The following is a 12,295-nucleotide window of genomic DNA, read 5'->3' as shown; positions in this document are numbered from 1 at the left end:
AAGTAATTTAAATATTTGATTTTTAATTATTTAATGATAATAGTTATTTTAATGGTTTATCAGCTGGTTTATACTCCCTACTACTGCACAGGTCCAAAAGGATTGCAGGGAAATCATGCTGCAGACCTAACGTATGATGTAGCTGATGGTTGTTGTGCCGCTAATCACACCCATCCTATAAAAGGCAACTAATCCTTGTGGGTTTTTGTTTTCCTCCTTGAATCCTAGCAGAAAATGGACCCCGTCTACTTGTTGTAGCAGAGCAAGCTAAGATCTTCTCTCACCGGGGTGGCAATGCCACACTGCCATGTAAATTCTACCATGAACACACATCAACAGCAGGCTCAGGAACCCACAAAATCCGGGTCAAGTGGACCAAACTCACCTACGATTACCTCAAAGAATTGAACGTCTTTGTCGCTATGGGACACCACAGAAAGAGCTACGGAAACTACCACAGCAGAGTGTTCCTGAGGGAAAGCAGCGAGAATGATGCCTCTCTCGTAATCACAAACGTAATGCTGGAGGATTACGGGAGATATAAGTGCGAGGTGATTGAAGGATTGGAGGATGATACTGCAGTGGTGGCTCTGAATTTGGAAGGTAGGTAACACCTGAATTATACTTACAGTCAGATTTTTGTGGTTTTAAGGAATACCTGCTTTCTTTTTTTTTTTTGTCTCTTAGTACTGCTGGTATTGTATTATCAGTGATAACAGTGGGCTGAGAAGCAGAATTCATTGTGCTCTGGGGAATCTTGGCCTGACAGCCCATGACAACAATCATAAATTAGAAAACTGTTAGGACTGCTATAACTTACACTAGCCTATGGCATATTCAGCTTCCAGTGAGACCTGGTGTGAGAGGAGCCAAAAAAGAAGTAGCAAACATAGTATGAAGAGCTCCATATGTTTTCGATTTGCTCCTGTCACTTTACAGAAGCCAATGCATCTTTTTTACCTGGGCAAAATTATGTTCAATATTTCCCTAATATTAATTTTGCAAGACTTCAGGACATTTTAGATGACCAAGCAAATACAAATCTTCTTACAACAAAGAAAAATATTAAAGTAGTTACCCAGAGAGAATGTTTTGGTTTTTACAGCTTTATAATTACATAAAATAGGTCTCTATATTGCCTGCCAAAACAACTCCTATATAGAGTCTCTAGTCATGTCCCTGAGCAATATTCTTGAAAACAGTAGAGTACAAAGCATTTGAAAAATAGTGAAACAGGTTTAAAGAGGAACAAAAATTCAGCTTTCCTTTTCTCTTATGAAATTCAGCTAGATTTAAAGAGTTTCAATGCATGTAAAGAGTATTTGGCATTTTTTTTCCCCAAACTTGCACTGATCTCAGGAATAAACCAAGAGTTACATGAAGACATCTCCCTTACCCTTATATTTACTAGCAAGTACGTGCCAGAGGGATCTGAAGGGAAGGGAAGAGACGGGAAGGATCAAACCTCTGACCCTCACACCTACCAAGAGATGAATTACATGACTCTTTGATTGAGAGTTCTTGTATATTATGTTGATAATACAGTTATCCTGCACAATAAGACTGTCAGAGTGGATCTTGTATCCAAACAGACATCATTTTTTACATCTATGCTTCCATTCCTCCTTGTATCACCCACTTCTGAGTGCAGAAAGACCCTGCACAGTTTCTGTGCCAGAAGAAGTCTATTTAGGTTGTTTCACACCCACATAGTCCGTCTTTAATAAGAATGCACCCTGTTCTTTTCTGACTTAGGAGATAAATAAAATTGGGCATATACATGTTTAGATTTAGTTCTCTAAAACAGTTTTGAGTGAAGACAGAAATGGGTAGGAGGAAAAAGTATTTTGCTTCATTCTTCTCTGATTGTCCAAAGCTCTCTTGTTCAGATTCCCATTCACTTGGGCAGGGTGAAGCTTCTCTGCAGCTGCTGCCCTCGAGAGGAGCCACTGAAGGGAGACCAGTTTCTGCTTAGCTTAACCTAAGTGAAAGCAAGGCTCTGGTCACCTGCCCAGGCTTTTTCTTCCTCTGAATCAAAAGTTCATTAGTTTTCTGCTGTTAAAAGCAAGGAGGTTCCAGTACAAATGCTTCCTGCTGTGCCCAAAGTGCTTGGGGAAGGGGAAATGCTAATGGTTGCAGAGCTAGAGCAGGAAGTTTTGCCTGAAGCTTGGTGCAAATTCCTGGGCACACACAGAAATACACATCTGAAGGTCATTCTTTGAGTGATACTAAACAAGAAAGCAATGAGAAATCTTTTATTTGCTGCATACAGTAATGCAAATGTAAAGAGGGAGGGTTTTTATCTTTTTTACTGTGACAGTCTTGTAATAAGCATCAGCCCATTGGATACAAGGTCAGGGTCTCTCCATCCAACAGGATGAGGATAGGTGTAATCATATTTCTTCAGCCAAGTATGTACCAATCTGTGCTCAAAGGAAAGTTTATATATTTTAACTAGGGTCTGTCTAACGTCTTTTTAATTACTTTTGTCAGACATGGGACAGGTGTAAGGCTGTTCGTTTCTGACATTATAAAGTGAGGTTGCCTCAACAGGCAGGAAAATTTCCTGCGCAAAACCTCATGGTAAATGTAACCTTTCAAGTGAGATAAGACTAGTGAGAGTGTCAGTGTCAGTCCTGCTTCATCCAGCTAAGTCTAGTGATTCTGTGTCTATGGTACACTGAAGTTTTCTTCTAAAGTGAGAAATATTGAAATGTACTAATATTACAATACTTATATATAGCTGATGGAATATATTCCTCTTTTTGTATGACCCTGTGCTTTTTTTCAACTCATCTGCAGCTTTATGTAGTGCTGGCATTAATTGCTGTTTCATGTATTTGAGCAAAGCAGAAGAGATCAAAGGAAAAGAAATCAGTATTTGGACAAAAAGTAAAATATATCAGCCTGTTCCAACATTCTACATCTGTTACAAAAAATCAGGTTAATCTCACAGTAGGAAGGATTTGCATCAATAGCCTGATGTCCTGAGATGGTGGCCCTAAGGATGTTAATTGGCAGCAAGACAAAACCATTTACATCCAGAAACGCCCACTAGCAGTGCAAAGCAGCTGACAGCTCCCATGTGAGCTCTGTACAAACAGTACAGCTTTGGCTGGGTGGAAACATGTTCATGTATCAATATGCAAATTGTCGACCTCTACTTCAATGGACGTTTTTTCTTTTCCAACTGTGGTATCACTTTATTCTTACTAGACTTAAAGGCCTCCCAGGATTGTCATTAAATGCACTGTTCATAATAACCAGGTACTTTTAGCTTTGAAAAACCCCACTGGAATTAGATTAAACTTGTTTATTACATACCTTAAACATTTTTGTTTGCTTCACTGTTATGGAACCACAGCATTTCCCCCCTACACTGTTTTGGTCAGGCACTGGAATAGATTACCCAGGGAGGTGGTGGAGTCACCATTCATGGAAGTGTTTAAGAGGCATCTAGATCTGGTGCTGGAGGTTTGAGGTTTAAGATTTAGGGGTTCCAGCAGTGGCACGTTAATAGTTGGACTCGATGATCTTAGAGGTCTTCTCCAACCTTGATGGTTCTATGATTCTAAGACAATGCTACCAGATAAAACTCAGAACTAGAATTCACTGCAGTATTCCACTACTACCAGTTTTAAGAACTATTCAGTCGTGTCATGATTATCATCCTGTTTGTAACCTGAAGTACAAGGACTGGTCTAAGAGCAGAATGGTTAGGCTGGGCACAGCAGCTGCAAAAAGTGTCAAGTACTGCAGAAAGCAGGTCAGTCTTTATGTTGACCTTGTCACCAAAGCCATTTTCTCTCTGAACTGTCCTTACTTTCCTCCTGCACATAAACTATCAATCATGAGTTTTACACTGTTTGTTAAGTGTTCTGAAGTCAAAAGCTTAACAAAGTAAAAGGTCTCTGATGGCAGGTGGATATTGTTGTCCAAAACATAAGCAAAGAGACAATTTTCAGCTGGCATTAGATTTTCTTTATGGCGGTGTTTAACTGTTCTACACTAGATTTTCTTTATGGTAGTGCTCTATTAGTTTCCTTATATGAGGCACTGTAATGAATCTTACCACAGCAGGTTTGTGTCTTTGGCTACCCGCACAAGCAAAGGCTTCAGCACTAGCCCTCAGGTGTACTTCTCAGGCACAGGCTTTGTGTGGTATTCCTTCATGGATCAATGGGAGAGGTGATAAAGAAAGCGGAACAATGCTAAACTGCCACAGACAGATTTTTACTCTATTGGAATGGTTTTTAATAGTTTCTGTCTTCAGGGAGAAGTGACAGCTGAACACACTAAGCTAGCAATACAGGTCATAAAATAATTACTTTTTACATCAAATACCACTAGAAATACAAAGATCTAGACAAAGCCATTTAAAATCTCTGTAGAAAGCAGCTTCTGGATAGAACCTAACTCTGTGTGGTTCCCCATGAACCAAAAAACTACCAGCATTTATGGTCTTGCTTAGAGGTATGTTAGCCTTTATGTCTAAGATAGAAGAAAAAACAGGCATCCCTTTCAAAACCAGACTTTGTATCTCAAAAATATCTCAAACAGATGCATAAGCTTCATATAAACAAATTCTTTGAAATTGTAAAAACAATAATTTTCTAATCTACTCATTTGCTCTTCAGCTGGATATAAACAATGGGGAATTCATAGCTGAAACTGATATGAAAACATCTCCATGCTCTTGAGAGCAGGAGAAATCAGATTTATCCTAATACTGCATGTCATATTTGATTCTTCTGTTTGTTGCTGTTACATTCACACATAAAAGAGATAATTCAAATATCCTCTGTGTGACAATCTGCTGAAAAACTGATTTTATAGTACACACTCTTCGTAGGTCCCTAGAACCGAACAAAAAATCTTGTAAATCCCGACAGGGGTTTGTTAAGAGGAAGCCATGAAGAACCAGCATGATTCCTTCTGTGGCAGGTAATAAGTCTTTGCAGACACAGGTGTGCTTGCATGTGCTGTGATAAATGGTTCTCTAAAGATGCAAGTGAAGTAAAAAGTTCAAAAAATTAACTGGAAATGATGACCTGAAGGAAAACGCTAAAAGAATTTGGATTAATTAGCCTAAGAGTAAGGAGAGACAACAGTCAAATTTTGATAAAGGCTATAGAAACATAAAGGAATAATCTGCCCCAGACCAGATGAGTCTATTTCATAAGCCTTTATTTTTAAGAAATAAGCAACCCCTCTGACAGTGTGGTTGTGGGATTCTGCAGTCTGGAGGGACACTATTTTAAGCTTTGATTTCATTTTTAGGGAGATTGATACCTGCTGACAGCTAGTGGCCCACCCAGCGACTAAATGATCAGACATCTAACAGTCCTGACAGGCAGGGAAATAGAGTCTCCATGAGAATGAGGGATTTACCAGTTTTTAGAGAATTTTTGAAATCCAGCTTGGAAAATTTTGCCATAGAGTGTATGAACCTGCCAGCATAAAACTGTACCCTACAGTGTAGTATATAGCAAACCCTACTCTTGCCCTATGTTTACACTGGCTACAAGAAAACTTACTTCTCTGTTTAAGATAGAACTCAAGGAAGCCAATTTCTTTACTCTGGCTGTGAAAAGACCATTTTTTTTCCATATGGCCAACAGAAATTAGTGTCATTTTGTTCTACGTGTCAATAATCCTAAAACTGCTAATTGTATATGGTGCTGGCTTAATAGACACCCATAAAATGTTACAGGAGTTGAGCTTTCTAAGGTTATTTCCTCACCTTGTTGAAACTCCTTGTGTTGACAATGTGTCTGAAGGGACTGAGTAGATGCACTGAATTTTAGGGATAACCTGCATATAAGACTCTGAATTAGAAATAACTTACAAAGGACACACAGATACATTCCCCAAAAATCATAGTAACGAGAGCAGAGTTGTACATTTGTGTAGTTGAATATAAGGCATTCATGAAAATACAGATACTCCTATTGGGAGAATATATTATATATCCAGTTCTTATGTTCCTGTTTGGTAGAAATCCTAATTTCCGCTGCAAGAGTAATTTTCTGGACTGCAGTTGCTTTGCCACAGGTGAATACAGCAAGTCTCAGCCATCTCTACTGGACTGATGTGTCTCAGGTTCTTGCTCTCTTGCTTGTAGGCAAGGATCTCCTGGGGTTAGAACCTGCTCCACAGCACAATGAGTTTGGGAGAGGAGCCACACCATGAAGCCTGTATTGTAAATGAATATCCCCACTCAGGCTTCACAAGTGGCTTAGCTGTTGCCTCAGGGTAGGGAGTGGAATCACTAAATTCGAGTTAAGGCTGGAAGTTCTTATCTTCCTTCATTTTTAAGCTGAATTTGTTAAGGTTTGGAAGTGGGTGTTTTGTCTAGTGGCAAAACACAGGGCTGGAGTCAGGAGTTTAGATTCACTCTGTACTTTGGGAACAGTGACAAACATCAGGACAGCTTTTGTCCATCCAGGAACAGATGGGATGGATTATCCTTTGACGGGTTTGTAAGATCCAAGACTGAAGAAGATGCTCTGCAATCAGCTGAAGTTCAGTACTGCTAAGGTATAACAAAGGGAAGATGAATAGTAACACCTAACTATGAATTTCAGCTAGGTTTGATAGGGAAATGAAGAAAAAACCAGTAACTAAAATGCAAGATAATGCAACGCTGCACAAAACACATACCCAGTCAATTTTCCTCTAAAAAAATCTCTAATGGCCACTCCCATCTGAAGGGTGAAATTAATGCTAATCAGTTGCAGGCTTGTACTGTAGATGAACTCAAACAAAAAATCAGCTTCTATGCAGTCTACTCAAATATAGCCCAAAGCTAATATTACAGTTTAGTGCATATTTATGCTATGAAAACATTATGTCCTAAACTGTCAAACTCAGATTCGTAACACATTTGCATACATGCTTAACCCCCTTTAAAGAGTGATTTTGGAAACCTTAAGGAATCAGATCTGTTTGAATAGGCTTCAGTTAATTGTTGGTCAGATTTTGGACATATGTAAGTTTATATCTTGATTTAAAATTACCCACTTCTGCTGAATTGAGGGTTTTTTTTACATGTATATGTAAGTCAGACACATGTACTGGACAAGGAGTCAGTTGTATGGGGAAATGTAGCTCTGGAAAAATAATAAGTATTGGATTTCTAATTAATAAAGCTTGGAGTCCTAGGACATTTGCTAAATTTTCTTTATAGCCAGTGATATTTCTATTCATTAGCACGGAGGAAGAATGAATAAATGTTTTATAAATACATGAGGAGGAAGAAGAAAAAAACAGAGATCCAGAAAAATATGAAACATCTTCAGCTTCTTGTTTATGAAGTTTCGGTTAACACACATGCTGTGCTACATTACATTTGTGTTTTACAGATAATTGAAAAGCCCTTTAATAAAGGATTTACATAAGGAAAGGACTGAAGCAGACTCCCTAGCTAATTGCTGAAGGAGAGCAAAAGATTGTTTATTATTACCCTGCCAAGTTTACATTTCATGCTTTATTTTCATGGACCAAGTCACTGACGTTTAGTAATAACAAAGATTGTGTTTAACAAAAATAACACTTCTTGGAGGATAGAGGGGAGAGGGAGAGAACAGAAAGGAAGGAGACATACTGGTGGAACAAACACGGAAATGAGTTTGCGTGTTCAGAAAGAAGAGTGGCTTCATCATGTGGTGACAGCCTTGCATGACTACAGTGTAATTTTTCTATCCTACACCACATTTCTCCAAGGACAGGGAAATTGTTATAGGCATTGAATTCATCAGCACGAAGAAAGTAAAAAGAAAGAAGAATGTTTATACCAGCGTGAAGCTTTTGGCTCATCTCATGTGTTATCTTGTCTTCAGTCTCCCTGCATCCTACAGCACTTAGTTCTACAGTGATGTTTGAGGACAAACATTCTGAGCTGGGTCTTCTCGGATGCCATTTTATTTCAGCTTAATATGAGGCTGGGCTAAAGCCAACTGTAAAATTTAGGTCTGGGTTAAGTTTCTAAACCTTGCCAAAGATTAGGGTGGTCTGATCCAAACTTTTGTTTCAAGTCTCTCTCTTCTCTTTTATCAAAGCCACATGCGGGGGTGGTTTTTCAGTGTTTTCTGAAACATCTGTCATGTTCCAAGAATTAGCGTTTCACTATATGTCCTTTTCATAAAACAAGCAGAAAATATACTATGGAAACATCTTACAGATAAGGGCAATGGCTGTAATTAGATGTTACTTCTGAAACAATTGTGGAGATGTTCCCATGTTTCCCATCTCCAGGTGGATGTCCTCTGTTATGAAAAGGTCTCTCCGCTGTACCTGTCTGCAATGGCTTACCACCAACTAGCACCAGACAGAGCTTTGAGGCAGTCTTTGGCTGATCCTCCAGGGTGTAAGGAAGCATTTGGCAGGTCCATGCTCCTTGCTCAATGTCTCTGTCTTAGGGTAAGCCAACAGAGCTTTTAGAAGCCGTAGGAGTAGAGATGAAAGGTGGTGTCACACATGGCTTCCTGCTAGGACTGTCATGTGTTGCTGCATGCTGTGTGGTACATGGCTCACCATCTGCAGCTGGGGAAACCTGTCTTCTGCTCAGGGAAGATGATGCCCTCTCTGAGGAACTTTCCCTCCTTGAGTGGTGACAAACTGCTCAAAACCAGGTGGAAGGTAGCAGAAAATTCTCCCTGAAACCACACATGACTTCACTGATTTCATTTCCCTATATATTTCCTACCTCAGGACACTAAAATTGTGCCTCCTACCAGTCTAGGCTTGAAATGCTGTTGTTAAGCCACATGTTTCCATTAATAGCATAATATGAAATAAAGAAAACCCCAAACAAACAAACAAAAAACAATTGTCTTGAACTTCTCAGGAAATCTTGGTAAGGATTCATGCTAAGAACATAGTCCTCTCCTACGTCAATCAAAATGTTTCATTTTAATGTCTATGAGTAAAAAGAAATAGTTCATAGAAATAGTTCAACATTTTTTTCTTTCTAAATCACTTCCAGAAAATACCCAAATCCCATCCCACCAAAAAAAAAAAAAAATATCTATAACAAGGCCAGGGTTTAATTGACTTTTTTAAAATGAGAAATTGATCTTACAACAGATAAACTGGATTTTTGGATGAAAAACATGTAGTTGCAAAATTCCAGCCAACTCTGCTCATCTTTAAGCACTCTGAGTGCAAAAGGATGAGATCACCAGGGGGACATAAAAGCTGCAGATGTGAACAGCGTGCAGACCTTGCACAGTTCCCATTAGGAAATGGATGAGGTTGCAGGGAGAGGAGCCAGCTAGGTGAGGCAGAAGCACTATCCCCATTCCAAACCTAATGCTGATGTACTACTGACAGAGTGTTTTCCCCCAGAAACAAAACAACAGTCTGACAGATATCGCAACGTTAACATTTGATTCTTTTTTTGGTGGCTGTAAATCCTGTTTCCCTTTCCTCTGTTTGTTCAGTGTCCAGTAACATTCCCTCTTTCCACCACTCCAGGTGTTGTGTTCCCTTACTCTCCACCACTGGGTCGATACAACCTGAACTTCCACGAGGCTCAGCGAGCGTGTCTGGAGCAAGACTCTGTTATCGCCTCCTTTGACCAGCTCTATGATGCCTGGAGGTCAGGGCTGGATTGGTGCAACGCAGGCTGGCTCAGCGATGGATCTGTGCAGTACCCCATCACCAAACCCAGGGAGCCCTGTGGAGGGAAGGACACAGTGCCTGGGGTCAGGAATTACGGGTTCTGGGATAAAGACAAAAGCCGATACGATGTTTTCTGCTTCACTTCAAACTTCAACGGTAAGAGCCTTCTTCACCCCTACCTTATAAATTACTTTTTCTGTGCTTAGGCAAGAAATCTGATGGCAGCAAGTGGTATTTGATTTCTCAAATCTTATGTTAGGCTTGGAAAATATTATTGTTGAATTTACAAGGACATATGCACAGAGTAAAGTCGTCTTTGCCACATGTTCACACGTAGGTCATTTTTACAGCTCAGGACTTGAATTGGCAGGGGTTTCTGGTATCTCCACTTTCACCCCATTAAAATTTATATGTGCCCTTTTAATGTTGATGTATGCTCAGTTTAATTCAGTTAAAGTGATGAAGAAATGTGCAGTGAGGAAACCTGCAATTCATTAATTGAGCTTTCCTGTTGAATTAAATTATAATTCAATTCGTGTCATTTAAATATATCACCAAAACAAAATTCTGGCCATCATTTCATCTATATTGCAGTGTTAAGCAGCTCCTGCTCATGTACCAGCTCTAATATGACGAATGCTTCCTTATCAGCAAACCTGTTTCTAGCTTTATTCCGTAATAATTTTGATTCCTAACCTTAGTCCTCTGCCAAAACCCTGCTCACTTTTGCTCTGAAGCTAGCCTGCTGGAGACTTTATTTCAGCAACTGCAAGCTTTTTTTGCTATTAGTAGATGTTACTTTAGGTATGAAATGAAAATAAATTGCTCGATCCCAGCTTGGTATCATTTCAGGTTTTATCTAGTGGCTGAAAAGGATTCTGAAACCACTGCTGTGAATGAGAGGAATGCTGCAAGCACACATGTGTAAAAGGAGCCTACAGTCCTCTACAGCGTCCTACTTGTGGATAATGCTTGCACAACTTTGCACATGTTTGGCTTGCAGCCCACCCAGACCACAGAGCACGGCCTTTGTTTTTGTGTATGCACAGATTGCTTATCCACAGTGAAGCAGTTTTGTCCTACAGCACAGCAAAAAATAAACATAACCTTGCTCTCAGAAGATATGCTTTGGTGCTAAGTCAGCTCCACCCTCTTGAAAAAAAAAAACAAAAAACAAGTCCTCAAGTCAACAATATTAAATTAAGCTGGAAGCTGCCTGTAACAAAGGTTTTGCTGATATTTACCATTCTGCATCATTCAATGAAATTCTGGCTCATTTTTTGTCTTGCTTTATTTATCTAAGGTCAAATCCTGTATGACCTCATTTCTTATATGCAGATTTAACCCTGTACTAAGTAACAGCATCAAGGTATAAAATAATCAGGGAACAAGAATTAAAATGTGATAGTTGCACTATTTATAAAGCTTGCAGAGTAAAGCAGATGACTAGTTGTGACTTGTCTTGTGACTACTGTTCACTAATCACTACCCTTTTACACACTAGAAGCTGGGTAGTATCTCTTAAGGAAAGAGAAATATAATTTCTGGGGAAAAGAAAAGGGAAAGAAAAAGTATGGATAAATATTGTCTGTGCTCTGATACAGCAAGGAGAGGGAAAGTGGGTGAAAGAGGAATGAGATAAGGTCAGAATGAGGTGTACAGGTAGGAGAGCAAACAAAGACAAGATACTGAAATGAATCTCAGCCTTGATGTGTCTGTTAAACTGACCTGAAAGACAGAACAGCAATAGGGTGAGATTCTATCTATCTATCTATCTATCTATCTATCTATCTATCTATCTATCTATCTATCTATCTATCTATCTATCTATCTATCTATCTATCTATCTATCTATCTATCTATCTATCTATCTATCTATCTATCTATCTATCTATCTATCTATCTATCTATCTATCTATCTATCTATCTATCTATCTATCTATCTATTGAGGCCTTGAGAACCTGATCTAGTGAGGAGGTGTCCCTGCCCAGGGCAGGAGGGGTTGGGCCTAGATGATCTGTAAGGTCCATTCCAACCCTTAAATTCTATGATTCTGTCTATCTAATCTTCCCCACAACTCAGTGCCATATGTCTCTCAAGACATCAGCAGAAAACCTGGACTTCTGCTTCTCTCAGCATCCATTTCCTTAACTCACCAGATTACATTACCCTCACACATCCCTGCTATGCTCTCCACTGTTCATGTCCCAAGCTCACCTTAATATCTACAATTAACCCAGCCACTCTCCCCAGATGCCAGTTTCCTATTTTCAGCTGAGCAGTTTGGGTAGCTTAGGCATTTTTAATGACATATGTTAGCTTTCTCACTGTAAAGGAAAAAGCTTATAATAACCCATTTTGCCATGAGGTCGGAATTGCCAATTGCCAAAGATAGTGGCTACAGGCAAAAAGCTATTTCTGCAACACACAATATTGATTCCCTCAGCTCAGGAACAGCCAAGGAAAATGAGAAGTTGTTGGGACACCATGCATTCCCAGCAGGGGCAGTGACTGTTGGAGTCTCCTGATGGTATGAAACAGGAGCCTTCAGTTTATATAAGGGAGCTGGGAAAATGCCAGGAGTCCCAGCATCAGAGAAGTATAGGGTGAGCTCAAAAAATGTGTCAGTTCTGGGAGCTTCTATGAAAAAAGAAGTTGAATGAGGTTTAG

The 12,295-nt window shown here is 39.5% G+C and overlaps 1 protein-coding gene across 1 annotated transcript in view; it reads left to right on the top strand.

Annotated features, from left to right (window-relative positions):
* Positions 1 to 224: 224 nt before the first annotated feature.
* LOC103798102 (hyaluronan and proteoglycan link protein 1-like) overlaps positions 225 to 12,295 on the top strand; it is a gene marked incomplete at its 5' end in the record, with an annotated part of 17,019 nt that continues 4,948 nt past the window's right edge. Inside the window, 2 exon segments of the mRNA XM_009070344.1 lie at positions 225 to 603; positions 9,478 to 9,780. Of these exon segments, the coding sequence (XP_009068592.1) occupies positions 225 to 603; positions 9,478 to 9,780 (682 nt within the window).

The sequence above is a fragment of the Acanthisitta chloris genome, unplaced genomic scaffold, assembly GCF_000695815.1.
Source record: "Acanthisitta chloris isolate BGI_N310 unplaced genomic scaffold, ASM69581v1 scaffold30182, whole genome shotgun sequence".
NCBI classification, from domain to species: Eukaryota; Metazoa; Chordata; class Aves; order Passeriformes; family Acanthisittidae; genus Acanthisitta; species Acanthisitta chloris.
The sequence above is the reverse complement of the archived record's forward strand: the minus strand, read 5'-3'. Positions and strand labels throughout refer to the sequence as shown.